This window comes from Onychostoma macrolepis, chromosome 21 (assembly GCF_012432095.1).
Source record: "Onychostoma macrolepis isolate SWU-2019 chromosome 21, ASM1243209v1, whole genome shotgun sequence".
NCBI lineage: Eukaryota > Metazoa > Chordata > Actinopteri > Cypriniformes > Cyprinidae > Onychostoma > Onychostoma macrolepis.
The window spans coordinates 20,735,578-20,758,034 of NC_081175.1; the positions used below are offsets into that span (position 1 = coordinate 20,735,578).

The 22,457-nt window shown below is 38.1% G+C and overlaps 1 protein-coding gene across 3 annotated transcripts in view; it reads left to right on the forward strand.

Annotated features, from left to right (window-relative positions):
- The first annotated feature begins 2,144 nt into the window (after positions 1–2,144).
- whrna (whirlin a) overlaps positions 2,145–22,457 on the forward strand; it is a 94,082-nt gene continuing 73,769 nt past the window's right edge. For 2 of the 3 annotated variants that reach the window (XM_058758958.1, XM_058758959.1), the window contains exons 1-2: positions 2,147–2,733; positions 3,466–4,371. In XM_058758958.1, coding sequence (XP_058614941.1) covers positions 3,637–4,371 — 735 coding nt within the window. In that variant the 5' untranslated portion in view covers positions 2,147–2,733; positions 3,466–3,636. Of the gene's footprint in view, positions 2,734–3,465; positions 4,372–22,457 lie in introns of all 3 variants that reach the window. The other variant, XM_058758960.1, reaches the window with a different exon arrangement.

The following is a 22,457-nucleotide window of genomic DNA, read 5'->3' on the forward strand; positions in this document are numbered from 1 at the left end:
CAAGAAATCCACACAATCACTTAATAGAATGTGAAGCAAAAAGCTGTGTGTTTGTAATAAACAGATCCATCATTAAGATGATTTTAACTTCAAACCATTGCTTCGAATCCTCTATACATAGAATTGCTTTCTCCAGTGAAAAAGTCATATATTTTGATTCAGGAAAGAGATATGCACAGATCAAGCACTGTTTAAAAACAGTCCAAAACAATTCTAAATACGTCGGTGGATACTGATGTGAGAGGACAACAGGATATGGAAGCATTATTATGGATTATAGACTCATATTTTGGCCAGAAATTACGGTTTAAAATTAAAACACCTTGATGGAATTAATTGTTTCTTACTGACAGGCAGCTTTATTCTTCACAAGGTGTTGATGGACTGGAGTTGAACTATTCCTTTAAGGCTGAATTAGGTTAAACTGTGACTATCCACTTGATCAAGAGCTACATGAAAGATGCAGCTGTATATAAGGTATGAACACAAAAACATCAGACTCTCTGGGGTCTTGAATAGTGTCTGTGTCAGAGCTGTTGAAAGGCCGAATCCATTCACGCTCTTCAGCGATACCTCCAGGTTGCTCTGAGTCACTCTTTCCTAAGTCTATTACATAACGTACTTAGCAGCTTTTTCTCAAAACAGAGATTAATACAGTCAGCCGGTGCGAAGATAAAACTCCCTGGTTCGACTGTGTATATAAACAAATTCCAAGCATCACCCGTGCATTTTCTTGTGCACATGCCCCTTATTAGTTCCCTGTCAAACTGACTATAATGTTATCGTACGGTGCTTTATACCTCAGGACATTTTTCAGCTTTGGCATGTGCAATAAGGTGCTGCGGTCTGCACTATAAATTGAAAATCAAATAGATAGCCAAAGTCATTAGCAGTGCTGATACAGGCAGGGGGGTAGGGAGAGTTAATTAGATCTTTCTTCTGGTGCCTACCAAGCTGGAATTCAGCTCATTGTTACTCTGTCTATGTCCAGATCGGAGGCACGGCAGAATAATCGTGTTTACCTTGCCACCTTGTCGCTTATACTCGGTAACTGCATTAATTACGCCCATCAATCACTCACTGTCACTCCGTCCCTCCCTCCCTGACCTGTGTGTGTTGCTAAGCTCTGAGAAAATGACTAGACACCTCATTATCTGATACAGGTGGACTAGGAACGTCTGATTAGTGCCTTTCCGTGGGAATGGCGTGGTCAAAGCTCAGCTGGGTTGAGAGTCTGACAAGGTATATCCAGCTGTCATCTCTTGATGCGCCTCAGCATCGACACCTGTGCCAGTGCCGTCCAGAAACCCATTTGGCTTTGGATGTGTGAATGCTGACTCAGATTTGTGGCAGTATTTCAGTGTTCTGCTTTATGGGATTAGTTCTGAAATGCTGTAAAGGATTTTGATTTAAAGGCTTTCCATCATGTACTCCCGTAATGTGAACCGTACTAATGTGGTCAGAGCTGTAAATGTTTATAGAGAGGTAAAACGTGATTGAAGGATGCATCTAAAACCCTTGAGGGACATTCACTTTAGAGTATTAACCTGGTTTCTTGATTTACTAGTAGGTTATGTCTTTCTCTTTTAACCAAAAATGTAATGGTTTCACTTGTTAAATTGATAGGTCAATTGCAACACCAACTCACAATCAAATGTGGAATTAAATTGTTGCAATTCAGATTGAGAATGGAAGAGATCTTTTGTATTTCTAATGAAGTTGCACGGGCAATGCTGTTTAGTAAAATTTTAGTTATGTGTTTTTGCTGATTCATAATAGTTTGCCTTCAGTAGACTTTTACAATGGGTTACAACTACCTGATATATAATAGAATAGATAGATAGATATGTTCAACTTTGTTTAATTTACTTTGTTTAATGTACTAAAATAAACAAAAGCTGGAATAAAAAATGTATCTAAACTATTTAATAGAAACAAATACACAAAAAACAGAAACTAATCAAATTGACAAAAACGCAACAAAATGACTAAAAATGAAAACGGAAAATGCAACAGTAAAAACTAATTCAATATTAATAAAAAACTATGGCTAACAGTATCTCAGTGACACTAAATAACACAGCTCTTAAAATAAGCAGATGGGCATTTGCAAGTCCTGCGCGCACCCGCCTCACTCATGTGTTGTTGGTTACTAAGCAACTTACGCGCGCCACATAAGCTGCGTCATTTCCTGTGTAGGGACGCGTTGGAGCGAGCCAGTTCAGTCGATCCTCTTGCTCCGACAGCTGAAGGCTAGACGACGAAGACAGTCGGTCTCCGTGCCTTTTTACTTTGTTTCTTTGCGCACTTACGCAACGAATAACTTTCCAACCTGTTTGATTTTTTGTTTGTTAATTGTTTTTTTGTCTATGGAATACACCTGGCTCACTTTCTAAAGGACTAAAGCGCGTTTCAACTTTCTGATATGAGCGTGCCAAAGGATAACAACTTTGCGTTTTAGTTTGAGTGACATATCCTCCAAATACGGGACGAGTGGATTAGAACCGAACGCTGAACCGGTGCTCTACTTTAAAAACTAATCAACGGGAACGCATTCATGTGATTATGGTGGTTGTAAAGCTTTGGATTTCTGGGCAAAGATCCTAAACTCCCTCATAAGGGATTCACCGTTGACGACAGAGATATTGGAGAAGACGCACTGGCCACTTGACCCTTTTTCGCGAGCGCAAGACGCACCGGAGCGCGCTGCTTTCTGTCGGTGTTATTTGGAAGGTGCACTTTCCTGTCTAATATATGGCTTTTTATTTACGTTTTCTAGGTTCTTTCTAAAGTTCTGGCTATCACAGTTGTCGGTTTTCCAGCGTCATATTTAAATTCCACGTCATATATCTATAAATTTAAAATGCTATGATGATGGGATGGAATTTTGATGACTGTATTATTAAATTCATATTCGTATGCCATTAATTCATGTAATGTTAATATTCAAACGTATCTTGCGCAATTCCATCTGTCTGTCACGAAACTTGCGATGTAGCCTACTACTATTAATATATCTGGTATCATTGAATGTTGATCTAAGTAAAATGAATGAATGAAAAAAAATCATATTTGTTTCATGACAGATCACAGTATATATCCAGGTAACACATGACATTAAATTAATGCAGCAAACATTAACTACACAACACAAAATGTAAAACATTCCAATTGACATAATTAAAATTAAACACAAAATTACATAAAACATGGTTTACTCATGGAAATCTCTGAATTTTCCCCATAAATTATTCTTATTTTTATTCTTAAAAACATGTTACCTAACATAATATTGCCTTGTAGAAATTATAACAAACAAACTAAATGTAACTATTGTAACTAGACATTGACATTATTACTTTTTTACAGCGTGCTTTGTGTTTATTTCAATTCCAAACTTTTTATTTATTTTTATTTTTGCTTTAGGACACTGGCCTAATTAGATGTATGTGTTTGGTTTTGTAGGTCCTCTGTGACCCGTTTGGTGTAATATTAATTATGACAGTGAACATCGAGGCATCGCAGTGCCATGCGCCGCTCCGCAGACTCCTGTAGACTCGGTTCCGGTGCTACTGCAATGCTCGCCGGACCCCTCCGCTTCCGCGTGGCTCTGTGATCCAGGCAAAGGGCGCGAGGATGAGCACAGACCTGGAGCGCCTGTCGCTCAACTCTTCCTCGGGCAACTCCGTGGCGTCTAGCGCGCGTACCCTTTCCGCCAACGTGAAGAAGCTTCACAACGCGCTCAACCTGCTGCTCAGCGACCTCGAGAGAGAGCAGTTCATCCACTGCCTCAACGTGTACCACTCCAAGCGCAATGTGTACGACCTGGTCCAGACGCTTAAAGTCATACTGAACGTCCCGAGCAAGCGTCAGCTTCTGCCCATGCTGCGGCTGGTCATCCCGCGCTCGGACCAGCTTCTGTTCGATCAGTACACATCAGAAGGGCTCTATTTGAAATCCGACGTTCTTGCGCGCAATGGTGACCCAGACGGTTCCCACGAGGCTGCTAATTCGAGTCCAACAGACGGGGCTCACTTCTCGCCTCCTTCCGCGTCTCAAGCCGCTCTGCGCGGGTCTCCTGACACTATCAGCACCAGCAGCGATGGGACAGCGACTCTTATTCCTTTACTGGGAAGAAATTTCTTACCGGAGCCGCCTGGAGAGATTCGACAGGTGACCCTCAAGCGTCACAAGAGCAACGAGGGTTTGGGATTTAGCATCCGCGGAGGATCCGAGCATGGAGTTGGGATCTATGTGTCACTGGTAGAACCGGAATCACTGGCTGAAAAGGAGGGTTTGAGAATTGGAGATCAGATAATGAAAGTTAACGACAAAGTGTTTGACCGGGTCACACACGCAGAGGCAGTTAAGGTAAGTTTTTTTTTTTTTTTTTTTTTTTCTTTAATATAATTTTTTTTTTATGGTTAAGTGAGTGTGAATAATATTACTTTAAATATGTGATCATTTAAAGAACATTTATTTACTTATTCCTTGACTGATTCATTCACTCATGCTGTTGTTGATATGGGAACCGGTTTTTCTGTCTTTCCAGAAAAACTAAATATTACTTTACCCACAGATTGCACAAATTTTGTAGCCATGTTTAGATCACCTGATTCTGGCCAGTCATTTGACCACAGGGAACAGACTGCGCTCCTCCTTTCTTGATTGATTATTAATGCAAGACAAGCAGCTGAAAGTGTCCCTTGAAGGACCAGAATGATAAATGCTCACTTTTATTGAGATGTGTTAGCCAGAAAGGCCTGTACAAATGTTGATGTTATTGATCAGTGTGTATGGATTAGCTATAGTTAAATGATTGCACATGGCTTATCAATTTTGTATCAGTAACATTTGCTGTGACATGAAGGTTTAGATATACTCAGTATTTCAGTTTAAAGGCATTTCATTGTGCTGTTGTCATTTAAAAGAACAGCTGACTTTGCCTAATCCTTCACATACTCACTATTACTGTAATCATAATTTATATAAAGTAAGCACACCATTTTGGGCCACACGTGTATTGTTACTGAGATTGTGTGCACTGTCCATGGTGCTGAAACAAGCTAGTTGTTCTAGATTGCATTCTGTTCAAAAGGTTTTTTTTGTTTGTTTTTTTTCTTCCACCAAGAGTCGTATGGTTTGTCAGTTGTATTAAGACCACCGATCTTCACATGCCACAGCACAGACACTGGTGGACCTCTCAAGAGAAACTCTTGGCGCCATTTCTAAATTTCTAAAAGGGCAATTCTCTGAAGTACCCATTAGTTTCTACTAGAAATCTAAACATTGCCAATAATAACAAGCAACGGGCTTTGATGCACTTAAAAAGCATATTTAAGTTCCTTAAGTGCACTTTGAGGCAACTTCAAAAAGTGCTTAGACTTCCTCCAAAGGCTTTCACCAGTGTGGCAATCTGGGGAACCTTAAATGAGGTCTGAGTTTTATAATTTTACAGTGATCATATTTTTAACGACGCTACAAAACATGAAAGCATCTGAAAGTGAAGATAAGGCACATCCCAAGCATATTTCAAAGTACTGGCACATAGCTAGAAGCTCCATTCCACTGATACTGCTTGTTTGACTCCCTCACATCCCCGTGTTTGGGAATCTCTGTAGCGTTGTGTGCCAAGAGAAAATTAACATGAACAGTTTTCCGCCTTTCTGTATCATTGTTTCCCTCCTTCGCTGGGGGAAAACTGGCACAATTGAGCAGCAGGATATAAATTCCTGCCATGCTGCTTTTCTTAAACAGAAGCTGGCAGAGGGGGGAGGCTGCTTCCTCCCAGTTAATCATATTGATCTGCATGAGTAAATGGACGAGCCTCTCCCCCAGGCTGAACATGACCTTCCGCTTGTCTTGATGCTCTTGTTCTCATGTAATGCAGACATAGCCTGGGTAGAGACACAAGAACTGTCTGAGCAGCCAGAACGGAGAGAGATAGATGGGGGTTTTGCTAGGTGCAGATAATTTCAGCACAGTGTACTTTTGATCGGTGCCTTCCTATGTTCCCTGAATGCTAGCAGGTAGAGTTATCTCTCATTTTTCTAGCAGAAGGAAGAACATCTATTTTAGTTACAGTGAGGATTTCCTCTGGGCTCTGTTGACCTTTGTGATGTGTAAATGAACCCTGAACGTTATCTATTTTGCTTTTCCTTTTTCTTTCTTGGATTATTTTGGTGTTTTCAGACATAAACACCAAAATAATACACCTTTTTTTAATAGAAGTTTTGGCAACTTCACACATTCCCATGCAGCTAAAGTTCTAGTTGGTGGAACTCATGGTTAAAGTAACAGTATCTGTGTCGGAAATTGCATACTCTCTTTAGTAGGTGCTTCTTTTGAATAAGTAATTGCTTTGCGACCAATAAAAAGTTCTTTATAGTATGAATGTAGTCCAAACATACAACGTTCATCATGTTGTCATTATCATGTGACCTACCAGCTGGTATATTCATAAATCCTCTCCCGTGGCCTCACGGGATAGTGAAGTTTCCATTAAATGCACACTTAATCTCACCAGAAGAAGTTGGTCATCTGGTTACTTTTTGCCTACTGTTTGCCTGTGAAGTTCATACTAATCTTTTTGAACATGCTACTCTTTTCATATAGGCCTACAGATTGTTTTGCTCACACTGTCTTTTAAAAATAAAGGTTCTTTATTGGCATCAGTGGTTCCATGACATACCTTTGACATACATGGAAACTTTACATCTCAGAAAATCTCACTAAAAAACTGATAAGAACTGTTGACCAAATGTTTTTCGGGGAGTCGATGCAAAATGGTTCTACTATTGCATAGCTGTGAAACCCCACTGTGGAACATTTGTTTTTAAGAGTGTACTTATACTATGTATTAGGGAAGTATGCATGTTTGGACGCAGCCACTGTTCTAACCTGTTGTCTGTCCATACAAGAAGGCAAAAGAGCTGTGAGATCCAGCACAGTCACACTCACACTCACAGCCAATCGGAACTAATTAGAGCAAAAATGAGAGATCCAGTCCAGTGCCAGTGGCTGGTTAGAATAAAAAAAAAAATCATGTTGCTGTATCATGTTGTCTGGTAAGAAGGTTTGTTTGTGTACACAATGTTTTGATATGAGGAAGAAGCACTCTTGCAGGTGGTTGAGCTGGACTGACATCATTATTTCTCTGCCTGTGTCTTCTAAACTTTTCTTGTTTGTATGTCTAGTTGTCTTTCTGACCAGCTGTCTCCATCTCTCTTCAGACTCGGTGATGAGAATGGATTGTACATGCTGTAGGTGACCTGTCTGCATCATTTTATAGGCTATATTGAATGCGTGTGATGCCCTTTGGCATCTCATGATTGGTTGGTCAATCCGCATGGCCTTCAGTGTTTTTTCACAGGGCTGCTATGATAGCCCATATGATCAATGATCTTTCCTCATCTTCTGTTTCAAGGGTGACCCCATATAAGAGCACCTGTTAAGTCGAGTTGATTGAATTTTAATGTTGGGACTGCCAGGGCGCCCGTGGCTCAAACTTAGAGGAGGTTGCCTCTTGCCTTTGTCTTGACACTGAGAGATGATTAAGACAGAACTGTTTACCAGCTAACAGTCAAATGCTGCTTTGCAATCTCAGTTAGAGCCAGGCTAGAAGATCCATCACTAGACCAATGCCTCTAACCTTACGTGTCCACTTGTGCAGAGCTGAGTGAGCATTTTCAATTCGTTCATGGAAGCTGAGCAGCAAGTTCGTTCAGGGCATTGAGATATTGACAGCAGAGCGGTGCATGCAGTGATAGAATCAAAAAGTTGAGAAATACTAAATGTTATGCAAATGAGATGCGAAAAAAGGAGGGTGGCCGTCACTGTGAGAAGGCGGCAGTGGCATCTATCATAATTTTTTTAAGTGTATAGTGGATTTAGTGTTTAAATTGCATTGTTGCAAATACCGTATTTAAATCAGATGTCAAATGCTGTTTACATGCTTTCATTGACACTATGTGTACAGTTAAAAGTATTCTAGTGCGCAAAAAGTATTCTCGTAGCTTCATATAATTAAGGTTGAACCACTGTTCCCTTACTACCTTTCCGGACCTTGATCGTGTCAGTTGTGTTGCTGTCTATGAAGGGTCAGAAAACTCTCAGATTTCATCAAAAATATCTTCATTTGTGTTCCGGAGATGAACAAAGGTCTTACGGGTTTGGACGACATGAGGGTGAGTAATTAATGACAGAAGTTTCATTTTTGGAGAAAGGGAGAGACAGTCTTTCCTCCATCTCTCCATTCTCTTATTGACTGGCATTAAATGAAACTTAAAGTCGCATATCAGTGTTTTTCATATCATTTCTTTTTTCAGCCTCTCAGGTAATTGTCTCAGATTAGGCAGAACACATTTTTTAGTCCGTGCTCACATGATCTGTTGTTCGTTACATGGGCTTAGAGCAGGTGACTGACTGTCCATTGTATTCTTCATCTTGATCTAGCCTCACCATAAAATGGAGAATATACACTGCCTTTCTCTGACAGTCCTCATCAATTTGAGGCAGGGCAGGATTGATGCTCGCTCATTACACCCTGTTGGGGACCTGTTGATGTATGGCTGACTGACTGCAGATCATTGGCCTGCATTTCTGTGATTTTAAGACCACCCTCTCACAGCATGTGATATCTTTGATATACTGTTCCCAGATTTGTCGCTTTTGTGTTTGTGAAATGACTCTGATAAATCACATGCCTATTGGTTTTAAGGGTCTGTAGGTATGATCCTGGTAAGGGTCACATTTGACAAATTCTTTGTGACTTAGTGTATTCAAGGTTGTAGTTTATCAGTATGTGTATTTGTCAAATGGATTTGGATTTGATTTTAAATAGGAAAGATAAAAGCTGCTGAATATCTGATACATATATTCGCATTCAGTATGTCTGGCATTTTGCACGTGAAAGCACAGCGCAGTAAAATTATAGTTATTCACTTGCCAAAATACTTTCTAGACATTTTTATGGCTCTTAAGCCATTTTTGCTTTTTAAATTACTATACATATGAAGCAATTTTAGATGAATGAACCTCTCACTCATGTCTCTTGTTCTCTAGCTCTTTCTTTCGCATTCACTCGCTCACACACATACACAAGCGCTGAATTACTCTGTGAAGGGAAAAAGCGACGCCCAGACTTGACGTGGCAGTCTTTCTTTCATGCTGCAGAGAACTCGGGCTGCACTGTAAAAAAATGACCGTGATTTTAATGGTAAAAAACTGTGAAAATGCTACAGTAAAAACCTGTTAAATGGTTAACGGTAAGTTCCTGTAAAATTTACAGGGAAAAAACGTAAACTGACGTTCCCAGAATTCCCTGCGTTGCATTTCAAATTTAGTTTGAATTGGATGTTTTTTCTTTGAAATAACTGTTTCTTCTTAGGTTTTTCTTATCAGTTATGTTTATTAGGGTTGTATCTTACTGCATATTTCAGTTTAATGAGTCTCACCATGATGGTGTTTAGTGCTTGTGTAAATGACACTGTGCACCTTCTATACATGTTATTATTTAAAAGCTGCTTGTGATGGGCTTTGGTTCATCATGTGACTCTCATCACCACCTGGATTTGGTGGTTATCAGTGTATTTCAAAGGTACAAAACAGATTTCAGTACTTCAGTAGGTTGGTATGTTAACATTATATCAGTTAATGAAATTACAGTATTTAAGTTAAACCCGTAAATCCTAAAATGTTGTTACCGTATTTTTTTATGGTAGAATTCCGTCAACCACAGCTGCTGGTTTTATACTGTAAATTTTACGGAATTTTTTTTTTTTACAGTGTGGTTTTATTTATTTATTTTCAGAGTTCAGACTAATGTAGTGAGAAACATACAGTATAAAATCCTCAACAAACCACACCAGGAAATGAGTTTGAGCTTTAGTCTGGTTACACAATCCTTGTATAATGTAGATTGAAATAATTGGTTGTTCTTGACGACAGGATTTTAAAGACAGTTTGGATACAAGACGAAGGAACATATTGAGAATTGAATGGTTCCTAGTGAAAACAAAATATATTTGTTTCCCTTACAAAGTTATTGGACCTGTATCACAGTAATATTTATGTATAATTAGGCTTTTATCCAAAGCAGGCTGGACTGCATTCAATTAAATTAAAAAATAAATAAAATAAAATAATGTATTTGCTTACTGTGTGGACCACTCTTACCCTGTTTACTGTACAGTGATAACATTTAATGCACCAACTAGGCAACACGGTGTTTACAACCAGCCTCTGCTCACAAGTGACTTGTTCCTCTGTGTTTTGTGGTTGCAATATAATTAGCAATTTGAGCAGTAGAAGCTTGTAGCTAATTAATAGTACTCTCCACCCTGTTTTTGCCTTTTATCTCCTCTGTCCTCGTTTGAGCCTTAAAGGAAGACCTAAGCATGTCATTTAATACATTTGAGCCTGACCCCTCCCCCGCGTCCCATACCCAGAGTCCCATTGTCCTGTCTGGACCATCTGTTGCACAAGCTCTTGTATCTGCAGCATTACTCGCTGACTCTTATGAGAGAGAATAGATGAAGACATGAATTTCGCTGTGTCCACATTTCTAATGAGGCAGTGCAGTATTGATGATATGCATGATCTTTTCCAATTGGCTGATCTCTTGGCTTTGACCTCTCATTGGCTGACACCTCTGTCATGGACTCCTGTTGGTAAATAATTAAAGAAGCTCCACCTTGTCTCAACATGTATACTACTAATGTCAGATACAGATAGGAAGAGAAGAGTGAGATGTGGATACTCTTGCAAGAAACTGGATTTAACTGGATTTATTTATTTATTTTTTATTGTTATTATTGTTAAAAAATAATACTATAAATAATATCGTAATTAAATTACTATTTTCTAGTATAAAATAATTTAAAATAAATGTATTCAAAATTAAAAACAAACATTAAAAATGCGCACACACACACACACACACACAACATACAGGGTTGTACATATAAATGTGTGTGTGTGTGTATTTTAATGTTTATTTTGAAATTATATACATGTATAACATGCACACATAAAAATTTTAATATTTATGTAAATTATTCCATAATTTCATAAAATATTTTAAAATATTTTAAAATGTATTAAACAACTACAAAATTATATATATATATATATATATATATATATATATATATATATATATATATATATATATATATATATATATATATATATATATTGGATCATCTCCCAATTTTCTCTCTCCTTCTCCCCTGATTTCCCCCCCCTCTTGGTTAGTGTTTTACCTGCATACATGCCTTGAATGCTAAATCAGTTTTCTGCATTATATGCCCTGCTCATCTTTAAAAGCATGGTTACACGCACATGCATGCGCCATATAAACTCGGGCCCATCCATATAAGTATATAGTTTTTTTTATAGAAGATTTTTATTGATCCAAGTGACATTTGTTAGACATACACACAGCACCACAGGCAAACCTACATCACGGGCCTGGATTTTTCAATGCAAGTGTACTTGGATGTGTGTGCATGATCGCTGGCAAGAGCACAGGAAATTAGCAAGCACAACATGAATCGTCAGCATGTGGGTTTGTTTTGTTTGTTCCATCTGGTTTTTAGTGTCATGTGACTCTAATGACTGGTCTTTAGTGTTTGTTGAATATAGCAGCAAAAGTAACAGTATGAGCTTTGCCGCTGAGACCGTCTGCTGGGTAAAAACCCATTACATGACTAAATGGCCATCACTCTCTGAGTGAAGTTCACACTGAGCCTTAGTCGATGTGCATGTGACTCCTCTATGAACGTGAACCGCTCTTACCCAGAGTGCCTACACTTGCCAATTTTCGCCGCTGCGTGTGAGGGATGGCGGTAATTGACCTACGAAGGTTACTTTCATGTAGTTTTCTCTTTTAGCTTTGTGCCATCCAGCCTCTCTCACTGTCATCTGCCCTAGTTGTCTGAATGTATTCAGCATCCAGATTAATCATCAGCTCGCAGCCTATCGATCTGGAGTTTATTGGCAGAGGACATAGTTTCTGATTTGCTCGACGGGTTTATAGCTGGCACTGTTCACCAGATGCATCTGCTAATTGACTCTCTCTTTCTATGGTTTGTTTGCATGCTAGGTCAGGTCACTGGGCCCATGGGCACCGGCTCACTGCCCAGTTTGTCAACACACAGCATTAAAATACCACAACACACCATCCTCATGGAGACCGTGTGCGGTGCTTTTTGTATTGATATGTATTTGAAGTGTCTTGTTTACTTGTCCAGTTCCGTGCCATTCTGTCTGCCCAGTTTTGTGAAATACTTATGGATGAACTAATACAATTTTAGTTATTAAAATAATTTATATTATTAGAATGCAATTTTGATACATTTTAATAATGTTTTTTAATTAATGCACATTTAAATTTTTAAAAAATGAAATGATTTTTTATGTGCGTTAAACAAAAATACAATATTAAAAGCAAAAGTTATGAAGCTAAAAAGTTCAAATAAGTGTAAAATAAACATGTAATTCAAACTACTTGATATAGCCATCAGGTATATCACCCTGTAGCCTAAGACTGGTTGCCCACTGAAAAGCTAACCAGTGCTGAGCCTGGTCAATACCTGGATGGGAGACTTCCTGGGAAAACTAGGTTGCTGTTGGAAGAGGTGTTAGTGATGGGTCCTGACACACTGTGGTCATTAAAAATCCCAGGATGTAGGGGTGTAACCCCGGCATCCTGGCCAAATTTGCCCATTGGCCTCTGACCATCATGGCCTCCTAATCATCCCCATACACTGATTGGCTGCATCACTGTCTCTTCTCCACCAATAAGCTGGTGTGTGGTGGGCATTCTGGCGCAATATGGCTGCCATCGCATCATCCAGGTGGATGCTGCACATTGGTGGTGGTTGAGGAGATTCCCCCCCTTTCATGTAAAGCGCTTTGAGTACCCAGAAAAACGCTATATAAATGTAATGAATTACAATTATTATTACCTAGTTTATCTGTTCATGTTGGATATTTAATTGTACAATTAAATGTTAATTTTCCCCGTTTCACATTTAAATTGTCTTTACAGCCTTCAAAAAAAAAAAAAAATCATTTTAAAATACTAATAATTTAATAATAATGTTAAATGTAACCTTTAGCAGATAAAAATTAATATTTATTTTTGTTATATTGTGATGCCCACATTCAGTTGTAGCATTAAAACATTTATTATTATTATTATTGTGTATGTCTGATTGAAGACCTCTGCAGTTCAGTATAGCTAAAGTGCCTTCTGATTCATGTGTAGAATTTTTTTGTAAACATACTTAATAGTTCGTACTATTTTCTGCTTATTTTGAAAAATAAAAGAATCAATTTTTGTTCAATAAATATACTGTCATTAAAATGTTAATATAAAAAATATATTTTAAAATACAGAAACAAAATCATTTTAATAAGATTCTGAAAGTATTGAAGGAGATTCAATAATAATTTAATATATATTTACAGTAGTAACAACAAATGATATTTTATTATATGATATGATTAATATGGTTTCATTCTAAACATGGTGATTATCTCTAATATGGACACCCAGCATAATATATGATATTTACCATCTGAATCTGACCATGTCATGTCAACAAATGGAAAAGTCAGCCATCTATTAATTATCATGTTAATTACTGTGCGCCTTTGGCCCCAAATACCATACTTTTACATATTCTTTCGTTATTTAAAAACTATTGCTTTAATTATTTTAAACAAAACTGAAAATCATAAAGAAGACCTTTGTCTCAAAATATATGCATCAATTTTAGCGATTCTCATTTGCTACTTAAATCTACAACATTTAAAAACATAAAATATTAGATCAAGTAAGCACAGAATCAACTTTGTGCTTGCTGTGCGCGATCGTATCAAAGATCATACAAATATACATGTACATGTTGAAAAGCGAATGTTTTGGAAAGTGATACGCCATGTTTTTGTGCCATCTAGTGGTTTAGATGAAAATAATATCAAAGGCGCCTTTTGCCCCGGGGCACCTTTAGCCCCGTTGTACCCTATATATACAGTGCCCTTCACTAATATTGGCACCCTTGGTAAATAAGAGCAAAGGCGGCTGTGAAAATAAATCTGCATTGTTTGTTTATCTTTTTTTATCTTTCATTCAAAAAATTCACAAAACCTATCATTGAAGTAAAACAATTGAAAGTGGGAGGGGAAATCTCATTGTGAAAAAATGCTTTCTCTAGTTCATATTGGCCACAATTATTGCAAAATCCTTTTCCCAGGGTAACAGCTCTGAGTTTTGTCCTATAATGCCTGAAGAGTTTGGAGAACACCTGATAAGAGATCAGAGACCATTTTATTCATACAGAATCTCTCCAGATCCATGTTAGTACTTCTTCTCTTCAGTTCATCCCACTCATTTTCTGTAGGGTTCAGGTCAGAGGGCAGCAGGTGGAACGGGTGATGTGCAGGATGGAGTTGGTCGCACAGGATATTTTGCGCACGTCTTAGACAGTGAGTGGTGAAGATGGTGCTCATCTCTGGAAGAGTAGTTCCGATGATCTTTCCCACTGTTCTGACCACTCGCTGAAGTGCCTGCTGGTCAGCCTTAGTGCAGCTGGAAAACCACACTAGGAATCCATAAGATAAAACACTACTAATGGCACAGCTGTAAAAATTCACCATTAGCTGCCTGGGAATTTTGGCACTCTTCAGTTTCCTCAGATAGTAGAGGCGTTGTTAGGCTTTTCCTACAACTGGGGCAGTATTAGTGCTCCAGGACAGGTCCTCCGATACGGTCACCCCCAGAAATTTAAAATCTCTCACTCTCTCCACCACCTCATTGCCGATAAAGAGTGGAGAGTGTTTATATTGTCCAGTTTTGTGGAAATCTACAATAATTTCCTTGGTCTTCTTGATGTTAAGAACCAAGCTATTGTTATCGCACCATAATGCCAAGTGTTGTACCTCATTCCTATATGCTGTCTCTTCGTTGTTGTTAATGAGCCCAAGCACTGTGGTGTCATCCGCAAATTTGACAATATGATTTGATGGGAAGATGGCACAGCAGTCATGTGTAAAAAGGTTGTAAATCAGTGGGCTAAGCACGCATCCTTGGGGGACCCCGGTGTTAGTAAAAAGGGTGGAGGACGTGTGCCCGCCAATTCTCACACACTGTGTGCGATTAGTTAAAAAATCCACCATCCAATTGCATAGTGTGGTGTTTAGTCCCAGGTTGTGTAATTTAGATCTAAGTTTATACGGCCGGATTGTGTTAAAAGCCGAGCTAAAATTGACAAAAGCATCCTTGCATAGGTGTTCTTAAGTTCTAGATGTATGGAGCACAATAGCAATGGTGTCCTCAGTCGACCTGTTCTCCCTGTATGCAAATTGGTATGGGTCAAGTGTTGATGGTCTTGCTTTCTTAATGTGTTTGATGATCAACCTCTCCAAACATTTGGCTGGGAACGAGGTAAGTGCCACAGGTCTGTAATCGTTTAGACACTTGACATTAGACTGTTTGGGAATGGGTACTATTGTGGCTACCTTAAAGCAGGCAGGGACCCATGATGTGAGCAGTGACATATTATAGATGGAAGTGAAGACATCCGGCTAACTCGGCCGCACAGTCCTTCAGCACCCAGCCCAGAACCTCTGGCAGAACTTTCTTAGGTTTTACTCCTTGTGATGGATGATTAATAGCCTGACTACGTCAGACTTCGTACTTCCGCTCAATTTCAGTTAGCTTCTGTACTCAGTCTGATATAGCAGACCATCTCCCAGATTATCTCCGGCTCCGCAGCAGCCGGGCCAATCAACGAACAGAGGGCGGGCTGAGAGCCGTGACGTAGACGCTAAGCGCTGAATTTAAGATTGTAGTTAAGGTGAGGGAAATCTAAAACGACAGCGGACATGGAGACACGGGATGCTATTCGCTCTGTTGTGGTGAATATTCCCGGCATTTGCCAACTGAAGCCCGAACAAGAAGAGTGTTTGGTTCACATTTTGAATGGAGGTGATGTTGTGGCCCTACTCCCGACAGGTTTTGGGAAAAGTTTTATTTATCAACTGTTACCGATTGTCAGCGAGAAACTGGGGAGGCCAATGTTCGGCAAGGCGATAATTGTGCATGCGTAGATTTACTTCACATAATCTGCAAAAGTCGTTCACAGCCATCTTCATTCCGGTATTTCGCTCGATGGTTTTGTTTTCACCGCATACCTGTGTTTACAGCGGAAGTTCGAGGCGCCGAGCCGGCGAATAACATACGTCATAACCAACCATTATGTGATTGGCTTACGGGTACACCAATGATTTTTATCTTCAGACAAGCGCCCGCCCACGAGAAAGTAAACGCTTGTCAATTATGCCCTTCCAGACTCTGTCTACGAAGCAAAGCGAAGTAGCAGAGTTTGGTATTACCAGGCTAGATGATTAAGGGAATTTGGCCTTTGTGTTCCTCATATTTATAATCCTGTGGAACAGAAAGTCATGGCTGGACAATTTCATGCTCCTAGTCACCCTGGTGTGCTAAAAAATGTTAATATGAATGGGAGTATACTTCAGAGATATTTTACTCATAAGAATTTCTAGGGGTGCCAATAATTGTGGCCAACATTAATTGGAGAATCTCATGATGAAATAAATGTTTTTTTCTTCCCACTTTCAATTGTTTTACTTCAATGATAGGTTAGAATTTTGTGAATTTTTTGAGTGAAAGATCAAAAGGATAAACAATGCATATTTATGTTCATTTATTTATATATATTTATATATAAATATAAAATATAAATATATATATTATTTATATATATATATATATATATATTATATTATTTATTTATATTATGACACAATACTAAAATCTAAAACAAATGTGTGTGTGTGTGTGTGTGTATGTGTGTATATGTATGTGTATATATATTGGATAATTTCCCAACCCCCTGTTTGAAATTGCTGTTAAGTATTGATGCATTTGATTATAGCTGTGATGGGTTGAATTTTCAGTCAGATTTAAGGAATATATCCTTTTTAATCTGTTGACGTTCTGGGACTCTGTTATAGAATAGTGCTTAAAACGACTTAAAGCTGTCCTCCCAGAAGGATCAGGTCTGTTATCTTACTGAAAGGAAATTGGCAGATTTGAAAGCACACACATATATTCAGTTTAGAGGAATGACACATTGTTTGGTCACTGAGGATTTAGATTTGGAGAGATAATTAAGATGTTTCGGTCAGATTATTAAAATCACTCTTGAGGATGTGCCTTCAAAAGGACTCAAAAGAAAAGAATTTAATTCCCCAAACATGGACTGTTTTCCCCTCAGATATGAGGAAATGAATAAGAGGAAAGGGGTCAGAGGCATATGGAGATATTAATTCTGCACAGATGTGTGCAGGGTCATGAAGGGGCGCTATGTTTTATTATAACTCCCCTGGATTATGATGGAACGGCAGAAGCTGCTGTACCAGAGGACTCCAGTCCGCACCGGGTCCAGATAATTGATTTCAGTCTGAGATTTATGTTTCAGCGAATGTCCGGAAAAATGAGTTCTGTTCGTGGAAATGATGTCTAGCCTTCAGATCAGTGTCAAAGGTAGATATCCTTCATCCCATCCTGGAGGAGTTCAGACCTCGTCGTCGCAAAATACTGCATCCCAAACCATGGACACAGGCTGATGAGTTTTTCCCTGTGGATCGCTGCCAGTGGAAGCTGCCAACAACACTCATCTCCACAGGCTGGCTGGACCTTAAAGGCCTTGCATCAGGGAAAAATAACAGCATCTGGGGAATTTTCTGCCTAAAGGAGGATGAGGGTGGTGGGCTGTTGAGATTTATGATTGAAGGGCGCTATAATGAGAGGGCATGGATTTGATAGGTGATATAATTGTTCTGCCACTCAGGATCAGTAGATGACATGCTCATATGTTCTTCATGAGCGGTGAGGGTTACTGACAGATACAGACTGCTCACGCCTGATAATACAGTTTTCTGACTGATCCAGTCAATCTGACATGATTCACATGTGGTGGTTAAAGAGGTTTTGTAGTTTTGCACACTGATTTTTTTTCTCTGTCGTTTCTTTTCTATCTTATGGCACTAATTTTTCCCAAGGGTGGTGTGGCAGAGTGGATGAAGCTTAGAATGTGTAATCAAACGGTGGCTGGTTCGATTCCCACAAGTAGTAAGCCATAATAAGCTTTCACAGTTTTGCCCTTGAGCAAAACACTTAACCACAAGTTGCTTGAAGGGAAATTATTCCAGCAGCTACCTTTTTAGAGAGTTACCCTCTTGTGTAAAATTCACTGCAATGATGCTAGGATGTCCTAGGGTGAGGAGATAAATTTGTGCGTGTGTGTGCGCGCGTGTGTGTGTGTTGAAGACGACATGTCCCATTTTGGTGTCCGCATCAAATTAAATTTACAAAAGTGATTTTATACACACAAATGCAAGTAAATTGTCGTCTTTAATTTTTTCAAGTAACTTTTGTGAAAATAAAATAAAATATCTCAAACCCAAAGAGAGATTCTTTATAAAAGTTTAGACTCTGCCACGCCCTCCTAAAACGGCTCATTTAAACACGCCCCCACATGTCTACGTCACGGTGTGGGAAGATTTATATAACATTGTAACTTTTATTCTCGCTGTAATGTTGTTGCTGCCGCCGCCATGTCGTGGAGACGCTGTGTGTTTCGTTGTGAAAGCGAAAGTACTTTGTTTGGCCTTCCAAATGAGTACACAACTAAAAATCAATGGTTAAGTTGTATTTACAACACTGTTCCAGAACAGTTCAATTCAAATATAAAAGTGTGTGCAGTGCATTTTACGGAAGACTGTTTGCTGATCCTGGGAGAGAGTAGCCTACAATGTGAACAGTATGAATGTCTGTGAACACTATAAAGTGGACAGCCTGTAAGTACGTTTCGATATTTAAAGAATTTGCTACTGACTATTCAAATGTGAGTTTTGAGCTGTGTAGTGTAGTGTTTGTTTGGCGTTTCTACAATCACAAATGCAGACATGGTGTTATGTTTACGCGGTGCATACGTAAAAAGACTGTACGAGTCATTACAATCAGTAAATATGTTCTCACTGAATACAACAAATGCCTCGTTAATAGTGGGTTTTATTGTTTTAGTCTCGTCACGCCGGGACACGGCATCACAACATGGTAAGGGCCGTAACATTTCTGTCACATGCTTGAGGTATTCGGCCAATCACAATGCACTGGATAGCTTTGATGAGCTTTGTAAAAATCGACGCGTTTCATAAAGGCAGAGCATAGAGGAGCAACAATAATTTACAGTATGTGGAAAATAATGTGTTTTTTAAACCTCAATCTGCGTAAACACATTGCATTACACCGAATACACAAAATAATGTTCTTTTTAGTAACATCATATGACCCCTTTAAAATTTATTTCTGCAGGGCAGCATTGTGATTATTAAAGAGTCTTTTAATGACATCTAATGATTCTGGTTCTAAATATGCATGACTAGATTTTTGTAACTATTACACAATGGTGTCTTCTGTAAATCATGGTGAAAATGTATGATAGTCATTATGTTTTGCTTGGGGAAAAACACAGGACACATTCTAATGTACAGGGAAAAAAGTAAAGCTTTTAATAAACTTATATTGTTTTGATGCTTGAAAACCCCGTTTTGTATTTGAATATGGAAAATATATATTTTTCTTTTTTATATTTAAATTTTTCTTTTTAAATTTATATATTTTATAATTATATATTTTTCTACAAAATGAAAATATGCAGAAAGTTGGAAAAAGTATGATTTGCTTACACCTCAGTGATGGTTATATTTAGGGGTGGGCCTTCATACATACTTTTTAAAAAAATCATGTTTTCGTTATATGCAACTCGTCACATTTTAAATATTTACATTTACCTGGTTAGACTATCAGAAGTCATTTTTGTAAATTTAGCTAAACCTCAAATGTGAACCATCTAGATAACATTATGTGAAATCAGTAGATTTTTTTTATAGTATTACTATACTATAATTTAAAAAAAAAAAAAAAAATTTTTAAATCTATAACTCTTTGCAATGGTAAATTAGATGATTGTTGTAGCAAGCACAGAAGTGTACTGTAAGTTGCATAATAGTGCTGTAAATAACTGCTTACTTTTAAAAGCTGTGAATGTTGACTAATATCGCTGTCCTCTTGAAATGCATCTCTAGAGCACTTTGTTTTGTTCCTCTTCACGTTTCTTTTTTTACTCCCTGTTCGACATTGGGCAGGAGGCCCAGTGGTGGTAATGTAGATCTAGCCCTTGGTTCTGACCCACATTAACCCACCCGCATAGGTTCAGACAGGGTGGTGTGCCGAGTAAGCAAAATCTCCTTTCTCGTTCTTACTGAAACACTGAAAGAATCAACGCTTCGCTCCATAAGGGACGGAAGGGCTTGCACAGCAGTTAGCCACCTGTTTCTAATATCTCTCTATTATGTGTACTTTTGCGATTAATTGCACTTTGAGGAATGCTGGCAAGACACCAGAGCATATTTATCCCTCTCAGTTTTCCTCCATATTATTCCTCCCTCCCCAGCTGTTTACAGATCCAAGGCACATGCATGCAGTCTTAAGGATTTTTGCCATGCTTTTCAGAAGCAGATAACTCATGCCAATCATACCGGCTCATGGTCTCATGCTTTTGCCATTTGGCTCTAGAGGTCTGTTACCCAAGCCAAGCTTTTGGGCAGCATTCTGGACAGTTTTTCATGTTTAACTTCCAGCTTGTAATCTATTAAAATGTTTTTATTTGAATATGAAATAATTTGATGAGTTGAACTGATTATTTAAATATTATAATATAATGTTTTTGAGCAAAAACCTCAAAGTCAGTTTTGAACTTCAAAAAAAAAAAAGAAGAAAAAAGATCATCAATGATCATTATCGTAGATAAAAACCATCCCTTTTGTCATTTTATTTTATTTTTTTTTCATATCTCATATGATTTTTCTCTGTAGAGCACAAAAAGATTTATCATAAAGCTGATTATTTCCATATAATTAATACATGATGACTGGCTGTCAAATTCAGTTGGATTATTAAAAGTATTAATTTATAAATATTAAAAGAACAAGATATTATATAAAAATCTACTATTTATTTACTATACTTTTTTGGCTCGTTTCATGATAACCCTGATCAGGTCACAAGGTCTAATTTCTAATCGTGGTTTTGGCTGTAACTTTAATGCAGATGTATGCTTAGCCTGTGTCTCTGTTCTCTACCATGACATCTCTCACTGATGTGTTTTTCTTCTGATTTGAACCTTCATGTCAAGGGCTGTGCTGTTATGATGTAAACACTCTTTGACTGTACAGAGAGCCCTTACATGTCAGGTGAAGGCTATGGTTAGCTTTTCCCTGATGGCCATCCTGCTGTGTGTCAGTGTTTCTGTGCGACAGGACATTTCCTAGGAGAGGTGGGAACAGCTGTGTAGCAGGACTCAGGTAGATGGCTCTTAATACAACTCCACCAGCATAAATGATGCTCTAGAGAACAGAAGGGGAAAGATTTAAACATAATCAGCAAAGCAGTAAGTGGAGCTAATGAGATGCACTTTGAGAGGCAGCGACACTCTTTGTTTCTTTCTTTTTTAGATCTCTTCCTTTCACTCTGTTTCTTGGCCTTCTCAAAAATGAATTTAAAATAGTGATGCACTGACTTTTTGTCAACAGAAAATACCAGTTTTTAGCATTTCTCTGATGGCATGGTTTAACTGTTTGTTTCATGGATAAGCTACAACAGTTAAACATGTCAGCGGTGTGGACATTAGGGCTGGGTTGACAATATACTTGTAACTTTCTTATTTCTAATCTTCATTTTAATGAACCAAGATATTTTTAGTTTATGCTATTTTTGTTTATTATCTCATGTACATATAAAAATTGCCTGATGTGCAATTTAAATGTTTTAATACAGCTAAGTTTTTATTTAAGTGTTAATCAAATAAATGTGATTATTTAATTCATTATTAAATGAACTTAAGATTTCGGCTTAGAGAAAACATTCGGTTTCGATTAAAAAAAAAAAAAAACGTTTTTGGTGCATCTCTAATTCATGTATGATGAATGTATCAGTCTTTTGCAATTTCTGCTTATAAACATTACGTCAAATAGAAAGAGAAAATTGTGCTACACACACTTTCATGAGATCGGGTTAGACTACAACAATTAATTTGTAGCCTATTTTACAAATGGGAATACAACGAATTCATGACAATGTTTTACATTCAAGCTACCCGTAAAATGTATAGTGAAAAGTTCTTTAAAATCATCTGGAATGCAATAAAGTAATTTTTAAAGCTGTTTTTAAAGCATTTGTTGCATGGATTAAAAAATAGGCTAATAGCTTAAATAATTCACATATCAGACAAAATTGTGTTGCAGAAAATCCTTTAAATTAAGGAATTCAGAGCAGAGCAACATAAGACAAAATATAATCA